This window comes from Protopterus annectens, chromosome 7.part0, assembly GCF_019279795.1.
Source record: "Protopterus annectens isolate FY-2018-M chromosome 7.part0, PAN1.0, whole genome shotgun sequence".
Taxonomy (NCBI): domain Eukaryota; kingdom Metazoa; phylum Chordata; order Ceratodontiformes; family Protopteridae; genus Protopterus; species Protopterus annectens.
In genome coordinates, this window is record NC_056739.1 from 243846088 (window position 1) to 243868369 (window position 22282).

Genomic DNA, 22282 nt, shown 5'->3' on the forward strand with positions numbered 1-22282 from the left:
TGATGGGGGTACTACTGTTGCATTTATTTCAAAGGAGATTGATGTATGATTCAATCTTATCAACGAAGACTATATGCTCCCCCACATTTATGAGTACTATGTCAAGGATATTTGAGTCCCTAGTGTTCCTGAGCATTTGCATTGACAAAGTCCTGGAATCCCTGAGCCTGCATGACAGTGGTTGTATATATTTCCCAGTTTTTGGAGGGGTAATTAAAATCACCCATGTGTAGTGTGTTGTACTGAATGGTAAGTAATTCTAGTAACTTCAGGTATGGAGAGCAGATTTCATAGTTTATGGTTGGGGACCTGTAGCTAGTGATGATATAGTGTGGGATGTTACTTATGGTGAGCTGTACATGGAGTAGCTCAAATGAGTCATCCTGCTTGACTAATCTAGAGGTGTGATTGCTTTTCATGTAAATGGAAACACATCCTCCTTTTGTTTTTATTGTTTTTCACTTCAGAGGGTGGTCTTAATGTGTGATTGCAGCCTTGGACCAATGGGGTACTTTCTGCAGCCTTGAATCCCATCTCTGAAACTGCCCAAACTTCAGCATTCTCCAGGTCGAGGAGAACTTCCAGGGAATGCAGTTTCTTGTTAAGACTCCTAGCATTGGGCAGTAGTACCTTTAGCTTGGTATTGAAAGATGATGGCAATACTTTGAAGCATTCCACATAGTATGAAAAAGAAAGCAACATGAATAGCATCTAAAATGCTGAAAGGCATTGCCTTGAGGTAACTTCTTATTTTCTTAGAAAGATGTAATTGGTATTTTAGAAATTTTGCCAAATCTATGTTTTTAGTTATGGTGCTTCTCAAAACTTTGTACTTCTTGAAAACCAAGTAAAATTCCTTAGACAGTGTTGAAGTGGCTGAAGAATAGTCAAGGCTGGTCAGCAGAACAAAATATAACAAATTAGGTGAAATGGTATAAAATAATAGGTTCAAACTAGGTCAATTGATGCCATGTGCAGTCACCATAATGAAGTTCCACTCAACGGAAAGTTGAAAATTATAAAAAAAAAGCTTATATTAAATACTTGATACAGTCACGCAAATACTAATTTGTTAAAGCAGATGCAACATCACTCACCCTCAACTTTTTGAATCACTACAGGTACTCCATTCCTGTCCAACTTGGAGCTAATTTGAGGTATCAGTCATAGCCCCTAGCAACTATCTCCCCACCATGGCTACAGTATTACTGAATATATACTGTTTAATGTCAGTGGAATTTGAAGCAATGCAGACATCATGACAGATAAGAAAGAGACAGATAAAATGAATTAGATGGGAACCATATGAAATTATATTAAATCTAGATTAATTTGAAACCGAAGATGTGATACAGTACTGACAGAATATTTTCAATATCCATACTAGGATATTAATCTGACTGTGGGCAAAAACAAAGAAGATAGAAAAATTGGAGTACATCTATAGTCAGTGAGGAGGATTGTTTAAAGAATCCTACATAAAATACAAATGCTTCTCATGCAGGCTTGCTAATGTTAATATGGAATAAAAAAAGTAGTCTGCAGCTGATTCTGTTACAGTTTTTTTTTTATTCACTGTTATTTTTCACTGTAAATGTTTTCAGATGCCACTGACTGTATGACGTGTCCACACGATTCTTGGTCTAATGAGAAAAAGGTAATCTGCATCCAAAAGCAGGTAGAGTACCTGTCCTTTTCAGAATCCCTGGGAGCAATCTTGATGGCTGTGTCCATTTTCTTTTCCATTATTCCTGCAGCCATATTGTGGATATTTATTAAGTATCGGGACACACCAATAGTGAAAGCAAACAACCGTAACCTCAGCTACTTCCTCCTGGTTGCTCTTATTCTTTGTTTCCTCTGTTCCTTAATATTCATTGGAAAACCAAATCACACAAGTTGTTTGTTGCGACAAACTACATTTGGTGTAATATTTTCTGTTTGCATCTCTTCTATTCTAGCAAAAACAGTTATTGTATTTATTGCTTTTAGTGTAAGAAGGCCAGGAGGATTCCAGAAGAAGTGGCTTGGAACCAGGACGCCATTATTTATTGGTCTTTTTTGCACCACTATACAAGTCATAATATGTTCTGTTTGGCTTGGATACTCTTCACCTTTTTCAGTAAAAAACATGAGTTCTTTTAAAGACAAAATAATAATTGAATGTGACGAAGGATCAGTTACCATGTTTTATACCATGCTGGGGTATCTTGGGTTTTTAGCAAGTGTGTGCTTCATTGTTGCTTTCTTAGTACGTAAATTACCAGACAGATACAATGAGGCAAAATTCATTACATTCAGCATGTTAATATTTATTAGTGTTTGGCTGGCATTTATACCAGCATACCTCAGTACCAAAGGAAAATATCTGTTTGCTGTGGAGATATTCGCCATCTTGTCTTCAGGATTTGGGCTTTTGAGCTGTATTTTCTTTCCAAAGTGGTATGTTATCATATTAAGACCAGAACTGAATGCTAAAGAGTCTGCAACTCACAGCTAATTCTAAATGGAATTCAGAACAGAAGATGTTTCTAGTTCATGGAGATATCAGATGAAGAAAAGTAGGTTTCATGAGACTGACTAAGGAACACTTAGATATATGCTTTACTGCTGCTGTAAACATTTTGTATTAGTTTTGTGACTTCACTTGCTGCATAGCATCATAATACAATGACAAATTTAGTAGATGAGGAGGAAAGCATTATTAGACTCTCTGAATGTTGTCAGTTTAATTCATATTTAATTTTCTGAGATACAGCTGCCAATGCTAATATTTCTTTTGTATGCTTCATAGTAGAATATTTATGATAGAATAATTAATATGATTGTGTGATTGTTTATTTAAGCGTTGAAATGTGAAGTATAATTAATGGTATCTAAATGTTGTTTTTCATATAAATGGCTGAGATATTCATGCACAAGTACATACAGCATGACTATCATACTGTAAACTTACCCAGGGTCCTTTCAAATGTCAGATTTTCTTGTAATGTTGCCAAAGTAATAAAGTTCAAATCAGTCTGTAACTTATTCAGAAATGTTAGTTCTTAAAGGTAAATTATATTTTTCATTAAGTAACTTCATTTGCACTAAGGAAATATAATTTCAGTAGTCCTTTGATACTTAATTTGTATATTTATGTTTTTCTAGTGTATAGCATGATTTTGAATTCTGTAACTGCATGAACAGCTTTTGCTCATACGAAAGCAATGCAGACATGCGATATATATATATATATATATATATATATATATATATATATATATATATATATATATATATAATAGTAAACTAAAACATGTAAAATGCCTTTCAAAACATATAAAATGCCTTAAAAGATTATGGAACTAGTCTGTTGCTGCAGTCTAAGGAAACATTTCAGGACTCAAAAAACACTTTTAGTACATACTTACATTCCTAACATTGGTTAGGGTCTGGAAATGAGAATACAAAGGTTCAGTACCAGTTCATTATCTCATTCTCAACAGTTCTGTTAGTGTTTATCTTGAATGTCCTAGTTTTCAGAATCCAAATTGTATTCTGTTAGTGCTTTTAATAGTATGATTTATGATTTCTTAATTTACAGTGGATCAGAGTTTGAACTTTACATTTCCAGGCTTAGTTACATAAACATAAGTTTTACTGCCTCATCCTTTCCTGTATGTTAATTATGTTGTTTTATGCAACATTTACTTTTTTAACTTGCATCTCCACAAATTAAATTCTTGTAAACAAATAAATGTCAGTCTGAAAAAAACACAAATAGTTCCATCAGTAATATTGGGATACACTTTACGGAAACTGTAGCATGTAGCCATCGTTTTCAAATAATATTGACTAAGTTTAAATCCATCCATCCATTCATCCATCCATCCATCCATTCATCCATCCACAACCCTCTTTACCTCATTTTTGCACATGGCGTAAGGGTGTGATTTTGACAGTGACAACCATCTAAATATTCTTATAAACATAAACTATTGCAATATCTGAATGCTATCATAACAACTTAGTCAGCTTTTGCAGTAATATACAACTTCTAATAAACTTCAAAAATATAGGTGAATATTGTTTATAGCATGCATTTAAATCACATTTTCTTCTTTTCTTAGCTTTCTGTGGTGATGAATGTCTGTCTTTTCTGTTTTGTATTAAGTCACACAGATGTTTCTTTGTACAGACAATGCATCCATTGCAAAGTTTCTTTGGGTGAGACAAAGATGTTGAGTACATGTACATTTCACTTCTGCTATTACTTTTAAATTCTGGTTAACAAGAAAATAATTATATCAGGATAGCTTAATGTATAACTAAAGTTTAGAAGGATAAACACTGTAAAATTCAGCTTTCATGAAAGCACAGATGAGAATCCTAAGTAGTTCCATAATTTTACTTAGATTCAGACAAATAAATAAACAAATAACTAAATAAATAAACAAATAAAAGATGAATGCAAAGCTAAGACTGTTTAAGGAGTGGTTAATATGTGTATGCATGTTTGTGAATGCAAAAATGTTTGTCTATGAGGGCATGCACGTGTGTCGGAAAGTATGATATGGTTACCAGGATGCTGACAGGTTGATAGCACTTTTTCTCAACTCTTATCTAAGTTATATTTCTGACAGAAAATTTTAAAAACCAAGACTCCTAAATTTCTTAGACATAACCAGTAACTTCTATTGCAGTCTTTGAAAGTATACATTGGATTATTTTATTTAAATTCTATGATTTTTCTGCCAAAATTCAAGCAGAAAGGTCTCAGATTTCTTCACAGAAAGAGTTATCAAAAGAACATTTATTTATTTATTTATTTTACATTTGTTGACCGGGATTGTCTGACTGAGCTGAAGAGCCCTTTTTCAGCAGAGGCCCGGGGAGAAAAGCTCCAACATATTATACAATTTTCATTATAAATTAGCATTAAACAGCAATGTTACAGGATTATTACAATGCATTAAGTAGCAATACAATGTTATACAGTGTCAGTAATCAGGAGTATAGCATAACTATTTCAAGATGTATAAAAAGAAATATGTCATTAAGATGAGTATAGTTTTTGGGGTAAGTGGTTACAAAAACCCAGTTTTATCATGATGTAGTTGCATGAAGGCAAGACAATTACAATAAAATGTTTCTCTGAGGCAATTTGCTTAATAGATTTTAAAAGACAGTAGAAAGAGTAGTCAAGGAAGATTAGAGAGAGCTAGTGAGAAGAGTGAGTTAAGGGCAGAAAGTAGATTAAGGTATGAGAAGTAGGGGATGTTAAGGAGGGAGAGTGCAGTGGCAGGGCCAATGACTTTTAAAGTGCTCTTTGGTGGCTGTCTTAAATTGTTTAGGATGTGTAAGGGTCCTGATTTCTAGTGGGAGCCTATTCCAGGCAATAGTGGGGTGATAGCTGTACATGTTACATCCAAATTTAGACTTGGGTTTATAGATTTGTAGTAGGTCTTGGTTAGAGCTTCGGAGAGGTCTGGAGGGAGAATAATGGGAGATGAGAGGGGATAGTGCTGGGCAGTAGGAAGGCTTGTATAGTATAGAATGGATGATCTGGAGATGAGAGAGAAGAAGCTGGTGGGGTAATTCAAGACAGTTTAGGTATTTTAGAGAGAGACAGTGATGGGATTTGTAGGTTTGCTGGGCAGCAAATCTAGCTACCTTGTTGTAGGTAGATTCGAGTTTGGTGAGGAATGCTGAGTTAAGATTTGTGAGAATTTGAGAATTGTACATTAGACTGGGTAGAAGGTAGGTAAGAGAGAGTGTAATCCTGGCTTCAGAGGTAAGGAATTTCTTGTTATGGTAAAGGAGTCCTAGTTTTGAATGAGTCTTTTGATACAGTTATTAACATGCTAGTCAGATTTAAGCTGATCATTGATGGTTACACCTAAGAGCTTAGTACTGGATTCTACCTGATTGGGAGTGTTATTAAATGACTGTATGGAGAAGGAGGGTTTAATATTGTTTAACTTTTTAGGTAGGAAGAGTAACAGCTTTGTTTTTGGGTTAAGGAGGAGCTGGTTGTTGGAGAGCCATGTTTCAACTAAGTTAAAAGATGCCTGCGTAGCTGAGAAGAGCTTAGAGGGAGAGTTGGCTGTGGTAATGACTGTAGAGTCATCTGCGTATTGCACTAAAGATGACTGAGGACAGGAGGTATAGAGCTGATTAGTAAAGAAATTAAAAAGTAAAGGCCCTAGGATAGACCCTTGAGTTACACCCATTTTGACAGGGAGAGGAGGGAAGAGTGCAAAGTGCCATCTCACTGCTTGAGATCTATCAGTGAGGTAGCTGGAGAACCATGCAACAGTATCAGAGGAGAAGTTGAGGTTATGCAGTTTGTGCAGCACAAGAGAGTTTGAGACAGTGTCAAAAGCTTTTGAGAGGTCCAAGAATAGGCAATAAATAAGTTTCTGATCATCCATGGCTATAGAGACAGTGTTGAGGAAGGATAATAGAGCTGTAGTGGTGCTATGTTTGTGTCTGAAGCCATGTTGAGTGGGTGTAAGCAAATTTTCCTGTATTAGATACTGCATTAAGTGTTTATGAATACATTTTTCTAGTACTCTAGAGAGAGGAGAGAGGATAGTATAGGTCTAAAGTTGGAGCTATCAGAGGAGTTACCTCCTTTGTGTATAGGTAGAGTGTAGCATTGTTTCCAGATGGAAGGGACTTAGAGCAATTAATTAGGATAGATACAGGGAGAGCAAGAGAGTCAGCTGCTAGTAGAAGAAAAGTGGAAGGAATCTTGTCAGCTGATGCTGAGTATGGTTTTAATTTAGAGAGTAGAGTTTTGATGTAGCTAGTAGGTACAGGTTTGAGGGAGAAGGTATTTGAGGAGGTAGTATTAGGATTAGGTTCAGAAAAGTTGGAGATGTTAGTAGTAGAGGAGTTTGGGTTAGAGTTCAGTAGCTTAGATATTGAATCGATAAAATAAGTATTGATTATAGTGGCAGTTTTTTCAGATGTCTTGTCTGGGCATGGATTGGGGGAGCTAAGATTACTGGGATGTAATATTTGGTTAATAGAGTTCCAGAAGTTTTTAGGATTAGATTTTAGGGCTGTGGGAGGTTTGTTATAGAAGTCCTTTTTAATCTTTGTTTATGTGTTTTTTGTCAGATTTCTGAGTTCTTTATATTTTTGTAAGGCTCCAGAGAACTTAGTTTGTAACCATTTTTTTCATAGTTTGTCTATAGTTATCATAAGGGTACTAGTGGCTTTTGTAAGCCATGGAGATATGGTGGAATTCGGACTTTGCGAGGGGGGAGCAAGAGAGTCTAAGATGCTAAGAAAGATGGAGTTGAAAGCTAGGACTGCTTCTTCTAGTGGGAGTCGGGTAAGGAATTTCCAGTTTACTTTAGAGAGGAGGGCATTAAAGGTTTCTGGATGGAAGTTAGAGAGTTTATGACAAGATATAAATTTAGGAGGTTTTGAGTGAACCTAAGAACTTTTATAGGAGAGTGATCACTCAGGGTGTTTGGTAGGGTTTCAGGGTTATGATATTTGGAAGGATTAGATACAAGTACCCAGTCAATAAGAGTACTAGATGTGTGAGAGTTGTTTGTATGGGTAGGTTGGGAGATTAGCTGTGTAAAGCCATATAAATTAATATGAGTATTAGAGTTTGGATTACTGAGATTTAACCAGTTAATGTTGACATCCCCAAGAAGGATAGTTTCATTGGGGATGTGTTGAGAAAAGTATGAAATAATATTTTCGAGCAGCGAAATGTTGGCTCCTGGAGGAATATAGATGGCTGCAACTGTGATAGTCATGTGGTCATTTATTTTAAGGTTACCTGTAAGTAGTTCAGCAGGAGAAAAGGATGGGATAGGTTTCATAATACTTGTAATGGAGAGGTGGTTGGAGTAGAGGATCGCAACATTACCCCCTTTTTTGGTTTGGCAATCTATGCAGAGTATATTATAACCAGGGGGGAGAATGTCTTTATCAGAGGTTTGGGGTTTTAGCCAAGTCTCTGTTAGGGTGATGACATCAGGGGTGTGGAAGGCTATCCAGGCATGGATTTCACTAACTTTGTTTAAAATACTATGGGCATTCATAGAGTAAAAGGAAATATGTTCACAGTATCTGGTCCACGTCACAGGACCAGACAAGGAAGAGGGAACTACAAACTTTATTTTTTACCATGCAGGATTTATCTTTGAATTTTGACAAAACAGACAAAAAACTTCACCCTTTTAAAGAAAAATCCACAAAAACAAATGGGGCAGTTACAAGAATTAATAATGCAACATTAGACTCAGATTGCTAACATAGAAGAATCATTAAATGACATGGAAGACAGACTCATGGAACAAGACCATCAACTTAAGTCTCTCTGAAAAGAAAATAATTTTCTAACAAACAAATTAGATTACATAGAAAACAGGTCAAGGAGAAACAATTGTGTGATTATAGACTACCAGAAAAGACTGAAGGGGGCGATAAGGTAACATTTTGCACATCCTGCCTTCCAAATATTCTGAATTTACCTGAGTCTTTTTCATTATGGAACTGAAAGAGCCCATAGGTTACTGGCAGTTGAGCAGTTCCTTCCTCTTCTAGCAAAGCAAATAAAAGTTCAAGATCAATAATAGTAAGATTTATATCTTCTTAGGACAAGGAACTGGTGCTAAAAAATTGTGTGGTCAAACTCTCAAGTCAAATACCAAGATAATATAATAAGCTTTGTCAATGATTACTCATTGGAGGTAAACTCTAAAAGAAAAGAATGTTTACCTTTAATAAATTTATTTATTTTATTTATTTGCAGTTGGTTTACCAGGATAGTCCATTGGGCCAAAAAGAACCCGTTTTCAATGGAGTCCTGGGGAGAAAAGCTCCAAAAAATAGACATACAGACTAGGTACATACAATAGAGAAAGCTCTATAAGCAAACAAACAGACTAGGTACATACAATAGATTACTAAAGATACTTATACAATTTTAAAGGAGAATACAGTCATTGAATTCACATTTGTGGTACTTTCAACTATGCAATCTTATAGAAGTAAAGTAGAATAAATGTGGGGTGCATTAGGGCTTAAAGAGGTAGAATTGCTTTGTTATATAGCGTAGTTATTTTGTAGGAAGTAACTGGTTATGTAGGCATAGCTGAGTAATATATGAATGAATGGGAGATGAAGAGTACCTTATTTTTATGATGGGTGGGAACAAGAGCATTCCCATAGGGACTTAAGATGTGTGTGAAGAGATTTTTTGAACATGTAATGATTACAGCTGGTACGAATGGATGGTGGGAGTGAGTTCCAAAGATGAGCTAGGTTAAAGGATAGTAGGTTTTTGCCTGGGGGACGAGTTGGTTTATGAACTTCTAATAGGTTTTGATTGTTTGACCTTAGGACTCTGTCAGGTAGGTGCAACATAAAAGCAGAAGACAGGGAGGGACAAAGAGAGGGGTTATTAATGAGCTTATGGGCTAGGGTTAGCTGAATGAAGTTGAGCTGATGTGGAAGTTTAAGCCAATTAAGTTTTTGGAGAGAGGAACAGTGATGGGTGGAGGACCTGTGGCCGTTAGCAAACTTGGCGATTTTGCTGTACAAGAGGAAAGTTGTTTCTTTAGAGAGGACTGAAGATTAGTTAGGAGAGGCGATCCATAGAGAAGGGAGGGAATAAGAAAGGAAGAAGAGAGAGCGATTTTGGAGGTCTTTGTGAGGTATTGATTTTGACGGTAGAGCATGCCAAGTTTTTGGTGGTTTTTTTTAATATTTAGTTGTAGATGGGAGTTGAAATTAAGCTGGTTATCAATTTGGACACCAAGTAGCTTAGTTTCAGACACCAATTCTAGGATTGAGTTGTTTTGACTAGTAATCAAGAATGTGTTTGTATCGAAGGGAGTAGTTTTTGAGGGGGTAAATACCATGAGTTTAGTTTTGGAGGCGTTGAGAGCTAGGTGGTTTATTTTCATCCAATGCTCAGTGATTGAGAAAGCTTCTTGCATGAGATTTTGAAGCTTAGAGGTAGATGTGGCAGAGCAGATAATGGTAGAATCGTCAGCATATTGGATGATGTTAGAGAATGGGATAGATTTGTGAAAATCATTTATAAATATGTTAAAGAGGAGAGGACCAAGTATAGAGCCTTGGGGAACTCCGGTGGGGGTACTAAGAAAAGAGGAAGTGGCCTTTTTCCATTTTACAGCTTGGTATCTGTTTGATAAGTAGCTGGAGAACCAGTTCACAGAGGAGGGAGAAAGGTTAAGTTTTGAAAGTTTTGTTAAGAGCAGACTGTGTGAGATAGTATCAAAAGCCTTAGAGAGGTCAAGTAGTAGGGTGGAGACAATTTGGCCAGAATCGCATGCTTTATTTACGGTTTCAAGATAGGAGAGGTGGGCTGTCATGGTGCTATGATTTGGCCTAAAGCCGTGTTGTGTAGGTGTGAGAAGGTTATTCTCTAGAAGATGTGGTAGTAGTTGAAGTTGGATACACTTTTCTAAAAGCTTGGAAATGGGGGACAGGATAGCGATGGGACGGAAGTTGTTAACATTGCAGTTATTACCGCCTTTATGCAGAGGGATGATAAAGGCTTGTTTCCAGAGTTGGGGCACAGTACATTCCAGGATTGAGCGGTTGATGAGAATGCTTATGGGATAGGCAATTGCTTCAGCAGCTATGCTTAGGAAGTATGAGGGGATGTTATCAGGTGCATTTGTGCCAGGCTTCAATTTCTGAAGGAGTTTATTTATTGTAGAAATGGGTATAGGTTTTAATGAGAATAGAGCAGAGTGGAGAGAGAGAGTATTTGATGCTGGAAAGGAAGATGAGGAAGTTAGAGTAGGAGAAGAGTTGGGGGATATAGAGTGAGTAGATGGTAATGTGGAAGGAGGAAAAGTGCAGGGTGTATTTTTGGCTGGAGAGGGTGGAGGGATATTGGATGGTGAGGTAGAAGTAGGAAAAGAGGAAGTTAGTTTACTAATGGATTCAATGAAGAAGGAGTTAAATTGAGTGGCCAAGTCTAAATCTGGGGCATTTGGGTCAGGGGTAGGGGTGTGTGGTTTGCTGGGGTTTAGGAGGGTGGAGATTCCTTTCCAGAATTTCTGTGGATTTGTTTTATTATTGTTTTGGAGGGTAAAGAAGTAATTTTGTCTGTCAGAGATAGTAAGCTTTTTTGCTTTGTTTCGAAGGGTTCTGTATTCAGTGTGGGATTCAGGGGTCTTTCTTTTCTGATAAAATGCCCAGGCTTTATCTCTAAGGCGCATGGTTGCCAATGTGTTTTTGGTAAGCCAGGGGGCAGAATTATTTTTTATTCTCTTTGTCCTTAAGGGGGCTTGGGAATCTAATACTTTTAGGAATGTAGAATTAAAGTGGGAAACTGCGTCTTCTAAGGATAATGTCCTTAGATTGTTCCAGTTAATTGCTTTTAGAGAATCTAAAAAGGTTGTTGGGTTAAAATTTTTGTGGTTGCGGGTAGTAATATAATTGTGGGGGTGGTGAGAGATACAGGGGAGTCGGTGGGTGAAAATGGGCATATGATCACTCAGAGCGTTGGGAAGAATACCACTGTCAGAATAATAGTGGGGATGTGAAACTAGGATCCAGTCTAATATACTGCCACAGGAGAGGTTTTTAGATGGACGTGTTACTTTGTTGATTAGCTGGGAAAAGTTATATAGGTTGATGTTAAGGGGGTTAGTTGGAGATTGAATGGAGGTCCAGTTGATATTTACATCACCTAAGATTATGGTTTCATTACTAATGTTATTGGAGAGCCAGGAGAGGATATCTTCTAATGTAGAGATATTGTCCCCTGGGGGGATGTAGAGGGATGCAAGACATATGTGTTTATGCTTATTGACTTGAAGGAGAGTGAGGAGTAATTCAGCGTTGTTGAAGTGTGGAATAGGTTTGTCATAGGGAGTAATTAACAAGGTAGTTGAAAATAGGAGAGCTACACCACCACCTTTTTTGCAGGACCTGTCTTTTCTAATGATAGAGTAGTTAGGTGGAATTATTTCGGAGTCTTTTATATGGGGTTTTAGCCATATTTCTGAGATGGATAGGATGTCAGGTTTATTATGTGTGAGCCAGGCATGGAGGGTTGCTATTTTATTGACTATGCTTTGGGAGTTTAATGAAGTGAGTAATAGAGGCTTGCGCATGGGGGTGGAGGTAGAAGGGCCTGGGTTGGGATGGATATCACCAGATAAGAGACTGGAAACTAGATGAAGGATATGGCTAGAGAGGTAATTTAGCAGTTTAGAAAAAGGATTGGGTAGTGTTGTGATGGAAAAAAGGGTTTCTAGTGGTTATGGGGATGTAGGGTTTGTGGGAAGTAAGTACTTTGTAAGAGAAGGATAGGAGGTGTTTTATAGGATATAGATGGGGAGAGATAGATGAGTGTGAATGTGAGAGGGGGGAATTTAGATGGTTAGTTATGTGATAGAGTTGTGTGTGGTGGCAGGTACTGGGTTGGGTGAGGTAGTGGAGATAGGAAAGTTTAAGAAGTAGTAGTAGTAGAATAGTGATGGATGAAGGTTTTAAAAGCATGTTGATTAAGGTTGTTCTGTGGATAGAAGGCTATAATTGAATTAAGTATGCATTTAAAGATTATTATAGCAGGATGTGATGTTAAAAGCTTGGATTGTAGTGGGGGGTATGGAGTTAAGAAGGAGGTGGTAGAAGTGGTAGAGGATGGTGGAATAAAAGAAGTCAAGAAGAGACAATTCAAGGTTCATTCACGATTTCCTGTGAGACTTAAAATCTTTTTCTCAGATGGAGCAAATACTTTCGACACCTTGGATGCTGCTGTGTCTTTTTTAACATCTAGCAAAACTTTAAATCAAATAGATGAAATGGATTGAAATTTTTTTACCCTAAATGCCAAGCAGAAAGGAATGAATGGAAAAAAGCAGACAAAAAGAATAACTGACTGAATGACAAGTAACATTGACATAATTATTTTACATCTTTTTTTCTTTTATACCACTCACAAATTATATAAGGAAACCACACTTTAATCAAATGGCAAATCTATGAAGTTTCCTAAAACCTACCACAGAACTAATGCCTTTTAACTAAAAAACAACAACCCCAAAAGGAAAAAAAGTAAAAACATTTTATGCTTGTTTATTAACTTTCTAGGTTACTAACATAACAGCTTGTTAATGCTTGAACAAATCTGCAGAAAACCAATATGTCTCAAAGTATAGTAAATAATAGTAGCATAATACATGAAACAAAACAATGCTTTATCTGCATGTACCTTTTTATTAGCATGTTATAGTGTCATAGTCTCAGATGAGTTATTTAAAAAAAAGGGAAAAAAGAAGCTTAAAGAGAATGAAAACTTTTAAGTAATACATCATACTGCATGTTTTTCTTTGTGGTGTAGACATAGAGTTATTTACAGCTTAAAAAATGTAAATGAACATTTAAAATGTTTATTTGACCATACAGTTAAAATATAGATGACTTAATAAATTCAAAACTTTAAGAAACAGAAGATATGTGACTTTTTTAAATATTTGCCTATGGATTTTTCATGGCTTATCTCAAAAGTATGAGTTTTATAACAGGCAAATAGATACAGCTGACACATATAATATACTATGTGACAGTGAGTAATACCCAAGTCCTGTAGGTTTTATATGGTTCAGATTTTCATATTAAGATAATATGCAATCAGTCAATAGACCATTTTCAGCCAATTCCAGAATACCCAACATCAAAAGTTACCTATGGACTCAAGAAGGGACACATGAGACAGGCCAGGGACAATTTGAGATTGCCCATCCAAATGTCTAGGCTAGTCTTGGCTTTAGCTAGAGTAATAGTTTGCTTAGCATGCAGAAGCAATTAAAACCAGAGGTGGGAAACAAGCTGGGATAAGTACCCAATGTTCCAACATGTCCTTCTAATTTTCAGGATATTGCAGGGATGATGATAGTTCTTTTTCTATATTTTCCAAATATATATTACACCTTTGTAGACAGCTGTACAACAAAGACAATGTTTATGCTATAGTCTGAAAGTATGAGAATTGCAACGTGCATGCATTTCCTCTTTTATTTAAAAAGTTTAGCAAAAATTTAGGGAGTATAGCTTAAGTTAAAGAAATAGATGCAACATTTCATATGATAAGTTGTAAATTAAACTGAAATTAAGTCAAAAGACTCTGATGTAATGCATATTATTTTAATCCTGACATATATTTTCTGTCTGATATGTATTTGTCAATATGAATCTTAAAGGTTGCTAAGGTTTCCAGTCTCATAATTTTATAGTGACATTTATTCCACAGTTTTGGCACAGATCATGAAAATAATGTGTCTGTTCTGTATGTTTTATTTATTATTATATTTAATAACAAGCCCTATTTCTAGTCTTATAAACTAGTATATCTGAAGTTAAACCCTGTTCACCTGTCAATAATATTACCCAAACCCCTAAAAGTAAAACAATGCGTGCCTCGTAAACATATACAGTCTATGAAAGCAATATAAATTATTATAGCAGCTTGTCTTTTTAGTGAACTACCATTGTACACCTTAATAAAGTCATTTCTATCTATGTTATACTACAAAAGACCACATCATGCTCAAAATGTGGTCCTTCCTTTGACTTAAAGAGAAAAATCATTGTGTCTTCATAGCTTGATTGTCTTTTATATAATATCTATTACATGATCCTTAAAATACAATCCTTTACCAATGAAGATTCCTAAGTATCTTATAGATTAATAATGAGATAATTATTCACATCCTAAACTGACTGCTAACTACATAATTATTCCAAATGAAACACTTTTATATTTGTTTCGTTAACCTTGAAATTCTTGATTTCTGACCAAATGTTTTTTTTTCTAAATAAATATTTAAATGATTTATGTCTGTGATATCTTGTATGTTCACTCCTTTCATAATCCTCTATGCAGCAATCATAGGAAAATCAGAGAATGCAAAGTTAAAGTACAGGAACTAATACTGAGCCCTGATATATTCCTGCTGTAAAGCTCTTCCAAACTGAACTAACTCCCTCGTTACATTTGATTGCTCCCTAGTTGCTAACTATCTCTCCATCTTATCATGTAAAATTTATTTTAAAATCCTTTAACTTCTCTAATATCTGCCAGTGAAACCAATGAGGCATTTTGTTAAAAGCATTCAACACATCTACATGTGTGTATGGATATATATATATAGATACAGATATACCTGTCTATCTATCTATCTATCTATCTATCTATCTATCTATCTATCTATCTATCTATCTATCCATCCATCTATATATGGGTCTACTTTAGATCAGTGAAATGCCACTTAACCGAATCCCATTTCACCAAGATGAAAAGACCGACAGCATCAAAACACCGACATCCCGGAACACTGACCTACCACTCCAGGTAAGTAACCGCCCGGCCATCCGAAACAAACACCTAAATGGAAGAAAACCAAACCTACCCATTTGGTGGGCTTTGCCCCTCACACCACCCTAACTAAATATACCAACTCTCAGACTGCACTACCGTTGGGGTGAGGGGCAAAATTCAACACACACAGAGTTGCCATTATATTCAGATTAGAACCCCTACCTATTATTTTACAGTATAGCACTAAATGCTTATTGCATGCGCCACAGAGCTTATCTGTTAGTTGATTGTCAACCAGTGCTGTTAAGGTGGATGTCATCAGCAGGCCTTGTAAAGGAGGGCAGTGGGAAGGCCTACAGGTAGTCACAGGGCCTTAAAATGTATAACCATTGTCCACAGATAAGTGATACATGCATGTGTACATTGCTGCAAGGGGAAATATTTACACACACACACACACACACACACACACACACACACACACACACACACACACACACACACACACACATACACACAGATGCCTTCAATGAGATAAAACCCCAACCTATCTATTAGTATACACTATAGCACGAAGTACATATCGCATGTGCACAGAGCTCATCTGTTACAAGGTTGTCAGCCAGTGCTGGTAGGGTAGATAACATCAGCAGGAGTTGACAGGGAGACCAATGTTGAGGAGGCCGCTAGTGACAGGGCCATAACATAATTAACCATTGCACAGACATAAGCCAGATGGGCCTGTTTGTACTGCTGTAAGAGAAATATCTATACACAAACAAGGTGACTGATGTGAGGGTAGAACCCCTTCCTGCCTACTACTACTCACTATAGCTCACAGTAAGTATTGCATGCACCACTAGTTAAATCTGTTGTACATGTGGCTGCAGCCACAGTACTTGTGGACTATGCAAAGTGGCCTTGTATTACACATCATGTGTGGCCTATTGAGTAAACCTGCTTTATGCTGTTATTGCATCTATTGTCCTTGCAGTGGGGTACCTGTTAATACCACTGCTATGTGTGAACAGTTACCAGTATCAACATGTTTGTCCGGTTGCAGTTTGCTAGGTGGACAATTGGCCAGTGACAATATGGCCTGTCCAAGTCCTGCACTGAAGCTATTGCATATTACACCACCTGCTCACTGTTGTCTGTCTACAGGGTGACATTCCAGAGGCACAGGGTTCTGTAGTTGGATCAACTATGTCGTTATGCGGCCTTGGTCTGTTAGCATCAGACAACTGTTGTGTGTGTAGCTGCAGATAACCCCAGCATTCTACGTGTAAGTGTGGACATTTGTACATCTCCACACACACATATAGACATATGTGTGTGTGAGTGTGTGCCTATAAATATATATATATATATATATATATATATATATATATATATATATACAGGGATGCCAACTTAACTGTAGCTGTGTGCGTGACTTATGTCACTGTGTTATATAGACATATGTGGAGGGTCTAAATCACTCTACACATTTATGTAACTATATATATATATATATATATATATATATATATATATATATATATATATATATATATATATATATTTATGTATGTGCATATATATATATATATATATATATATATATATATATATATATATAGATATATACATATATATATATATACACACACACACATATATACACACGTGTGCTACATACTGATAGACAGGTTAATCATGTGTAAGGGGGATAGGGAGAGACAGATACATACACATAGCTGTCTGTATGCACAGACATATGTTTACATATCAGTTCTTTAGGCAGATGTGGCATCAGACATGGGCTCAAGTTAGCTACGTGTAGAACCATGCCCAGTGTGACTGTCAGTACTTACAAGGTGACTCCAGGTCAGACCTACCTGTACTGCAGTCTGGGATTTTGTGTGCTGCAGCCAATTGGCTGCTACACCTGATTCAACAGTGCAGCTCCTCCATCATATTTTGTTCAAATGTTGTCCGGCTGTGTGCTGAACATAATATATAACTCCTATCTACCAGCTGTACAGATTGTAATAGAATGTACAGAGTTTTGCATCATATTTATGGTACGTTTTACATAGCATTGAGATTTTCTGGTGTATTAGTGGCAAATCATTAGAAATTAACATTAGGAAACGATGGCAGACATTTGAGTTACTGACTCCATACACACCAGGAAACGCATGCTAATGCAGAACCTGTTATTCTCTGAACTTTCTACATTTATCTGGCCAGTAGTTAATCCTTGTTCTTATATTTGGCCCTTTGTCACACTACTGTTCATGGCTTTGTCCAGATTTCCTGCTCTAAGTGGTTTTAGACATGATGCAACTGGGATACATGATGTAACACCACATACAGGGTGACAGTCTTCATGCCTCTAATTCTACCTGTTTTTTGCAAGATGTCCAGGATTCCGCCCCATATGTCTGCTCTGTTCCTCATACAGTTGTGTTTTTCTGGTAATATACTACTAAATGGATCCCATTAACTTGTTGTAAGTACTGACACACTTAAGTGATGGCCTTTACATACTGCTGCTACTCTGACCTGTTGCAACCTGCTGTTATACTAGCCACCTTCTAGGTTATTCCAAGCATGCATAATGTCTGTAGGTTTGTCCCTCTGTCGCTCCATTGTTTTTGGTTTTGTCCAGCTTTTTTCCTGCAACAGACTGTAGCATATTGACAGTCTGTGGGACTCCTACCATACAAGAACTTCACATGCAAAAGTTGCAGGTGCAGGCAGCTTTGAACCATCAACACCATCAACCATGCTTATGTACTTAGCCCAGTGAGCCACACCAGCCACAAGAAAGTGAGGTTTACTTCCTCACACTATCAACAGCAAACAGACATACACTTTGACCCCTGCGTATTGTGGAAAATAGAACATGTAGCCATGTTCTTTGGGACAGCTCTGGGATTGTGTGGTCTGCTAATATATCCTTGCAAACATACTGTAACTGCAGTTGTATGGGAACACTGATGTGTTGGAGGTAGGGGACTTTGGCATTGGCAGTTGTGCGTCTGTTTTATGACCCCACTGTTTTGCATTTCCCTTGCATACTGCAGTGGGTTTTTCTGCCATGTGTTCTAATGCATATTATGTGGCACTCAGTATTGCACAGAGTACCTGTTGTCTTACATAGCTGTTAATTCCCTGAGAGTAGCCCAGTAGCCTACTCTATTCCCTTGCATATATGCAGCAGGTCCATACAAATGCTACCATAGTCTAGTACCCCATACATTTGTTGTAAAGGAGAGTGACTTACCATGTGAATGCAGCAGTTGAGATACCTGTGTTTCAGGGCTGACTCTGATGCATGCAGTACACAGCCAATACATGGTAAGGTACAGGTTGTGTGGTGTGGCTGGCATCCAATTTGCTATGTGAGTCAGAGTAAGGTGTTAGTCCCTAGGACCCTAGGTTGTCAGTACATGTACTATGCCTTGCCTCTTTGCTAAGGCATACTGGGCACACCTATGTCTGCCTACAGGGACAGCCTCAGGGGGTTCCTCCTCTGAGTTCCCCTGTGAGGGTGGCAGTGGGGACTTAGGCACTGGTGGGGGGGTTATGTGTCCCTTCCCTGTGATCATATTGTGTAGTATTACACATACTGTGAACATCTGTGCACATGTGGTGGAGAGTACTTCACTGCTTCACCAGGTATATTGAAGCACCAGAACTGTGACTTGAGTAGCCTAAACACATGCTCTATGATGTTCCTAGTTTGTGCATGTGCCTCATTATGGCATTCTTGGGTAGGTGTGTGTGCATTTCAGATGGGTGTCATCATCTACGGTTCCAGTGCATAGCCAGGATTGCCCAGTAGATGGCCTTACTAGATGACCCCCTGTCAAACATCTGGTGCAGCTGTGATGCATGCCAGATATGAGAGTAGTGATAACTGCCAGGGCTGCCAGCACACATATTCATGATAATGCCCTGGGCATTACACATGACCTGGCAGTTGATGGAGTGATACCCCTTGCAGTTGAAGTAAACTCTACCCTCCTCACCTGGAGTTGCTTTGATGTGTACATGAGTGCAGTCTATGGCACTCAGTACTTCAGAGTAATGTGCAACATGGTAGAAGCTACGCATATTGCTGGCCCTCTCTTCAAGGTTGCTGAGAAAATAAATGTGCTCACTGGCATCTGTTTGCATGGCAGTCAGGAGCTGATGGAGTACTCTGGATGCTGATGCCTGTGAGACCCCCATAATGCCCCCAGTTGGTCTTGGAAAAGTACCTGTAGCTAGTATCCTAAGGGCTACACATTCTATTGTTTCCTCTGGAGTGGGCTCTTCTCTGTTAGTTCTGGGTCTGAGTTGAGGATGGCAAAGCTTGGTGAGTTCTTGTAGTATGTCCCAGTCCACCCTGTAGTGCTCTACAATATTCAACTCATGTAGCTCCTGGAAGGTTACCTTGGGCCTGAACACTCTTCTCTTTCTCAGTCTAGGCCTATGCAGCAGCATCAGCAATGACCTCAGCATCTAGCACATACAGATGTAGTAGAGTAGCAGCAGCCCCTAGCATTCTCTCAGCTAAAATTCCCAAGTCTGTATTCCAATGGTGCAGAGTATGGGGGAAAAATCAGATTGTAGGGTGTATGCATACTTTATAGTGCTGTGCTTGTGTGATTGGCTGACTATAATGCATTCCACCTGCTAAGTACATCAATGAGGGGTTTGAATGGCCCAGTTTAAGTGGAACAGGGGTCATCAGTAATTTATACATGATAGGCAATTTTCTTTTTTTTTTTTAACTGCTTTCCCTGCTAAGCACTGCAGCTTTGTATGCAAACCCATGCCGCATGTATAAACAATGCTTAGCAGTCAATAGACATTAGGCATGCTTGACACAGTGGCACGCTGTGCAAGCATGCTCAAACCATCTAAAGCATGCACCCCTCAGCTAAACAAAGCTTAGCAGCACTGGACACACACCCTTGCTCAGCTGAGCAGTACCCACACAAACTGGCACTGATCATCTCCAATCTGCTTAAACAGAAAGTGACACATCCCCTTTTGATGTCAGCTACCTCTCTTGTGGACAACAACACAGTTCTAGGGCTACACAAATTATATCTGCAGGCCCAGAAACCCATTTTTGCTATTCAGTAACCCCAGCTCATTTGAATATATATATATATATATATATATATATATATATATATATATATATATATATATATATATATATCTATACCTGCACAAAACCGGGATACTACACTATTTCAGGGTCTGCCTACTTAGCGACCACAGAAATCTACCATTTTACATAGTCCATGCAAGGCCCTATAATGCATTATTGTCACATATTTATTATTTTTCATTTTTACACTTTAAAATATTTTTTTTACATAACAGCATGTTTGTGCACTGCTGAGTGCCATGCAAACATAATATGGGTATTAAAAATATTTTAAATTATTTTTTATTCCTTTTTGGACACACTGGGCATAGTTTTGCACATATATGTGGCTGTTATGCTATTTCTGACCTTCTAACTGGGCTTTTACAGCTCCTGTTCACTTTTTAATTTCCTATACACGGAAGTTTTCCATGTACACTTCAGACACCAACCTGGGGTCTGCAGAACTGCCTGTCTGCTTGCTGGATCACTCCAGAACCCACATTTGCATACAGTTCACCTGCTTATAAGGTGATTTGCATGCCATGGACACCTCAGTGTTTACATACTCGTGCACGTCCCTCATCTCCATTTACTGGATCGCACTGCTGTTTACTTCCATGTAAACTCCATGCCACTATGCCTACATAGAAAATTAATCTGTGTAGGCTTTATTGAATTCCCTCCATAGTCAATACATTACAAGATACTGCTAAATATTCTACGGTATCTAAGAATGAGATTGCATTTTCTCATAAGAAAATTGATCTTTTCCTTGAAAATTCTTTGATGCACGGGGTTATTTCTCTTGAATATTATAATTTTCTTGTAGAAAAATACTTTTACACCAGCAACTTTTTGTATTCAAAAAGTACACTAAGATACAGTTAATGTCCCTTACAGGCTAATAGTAGTTGCACAAGGCTTTAAAACTTATCCATTAGCAGTATTTGTTTTTTTCTTTTAAGTTTTTATTTGATTTTAAATATTCTAACAATAATTCAACAATTTTAAACAAAATAAAACAAAAGTATAGACTAAAGTCCATAACAAGAGTTATATACACAAAACCATCAGTACTTTTATAATAGATCATTAAATTTCTGCCAGGCTATATATTGATGAGTTACATTTGCAGTTCTCATATTATAGTTGATAATTCATTTTTACAAATAGATTTGGCTAGATAGATAAATTCACTAGTAAAAGAGAGAGTAGCTTTGCATTCTAAGTTTTAAGTTATAACTTTCCTAGAAATAGCTAAGACAGACCAAAGAAGAGGTATTTGTGATACTGGAATAACATCTGTGATTGGGGCATTGGACAAAACCAAGGCATCTGTAATAGTACAGTTATCTGACCACAATACTTGATAAAAGTTTTTAAAATTTGTCCAAAAAGATGACACTGTGTTGCATTCTATGATCATATGAACATCATCTGCATCAATGGCTTCACTGCATCGCCAGCATTTTATTTTTTTCTGATTTATATATAACAGGAATTCTGTGGGATGTTAGAAAAACTCTGTGTAAAGAAATTCCATGTATAAATCTTCTAGTATAGAGAGGACATTGATTTTCCTGAAGATTTTAAGCATATTTTATTACTTTTCTCAGAAAATTCTTCTTTACATGTCCTCATCTCTTCATTTGCTTCATAGTGTGCATCCTCTCACCCATCTCAGGCACTTCAACTCCATCGCCTCTACCTTCCTCAGCTGTACTGCCTTTACTGCCCAGGTTTATGTACTGTACAGTACAACTTATCGCACCACTGTTATGTACACCTTACTTTTCTGATTCTTTGGGATTTTTCTCTTA

At 37.3% G+C, this 22282-nt stretch overlaps 1 protein-coding gene across 1 annotated transcript in view; it reads left to right on the top strand.

The window, feature by feature from the left end:
- Positions 1-2500, top strand: part of LOC122805927 (vomeronasal type-2 receptor 26-like) — a 71967-nt gene extending 69467 nt beyond the window's left edge. The window contains exon 2 of the mRNA XM_044076171.1: positions 1605-2500. Coding sequence (XP_043932106.1) covers positions 1605-2500 — 896 coding nt within the window. The remainder of the gene's footprint in view (positions 1-1604) is intronic.
- The last annotated feature ends 19782 nt before the right edge of the window (positions 2501-22282 follow it).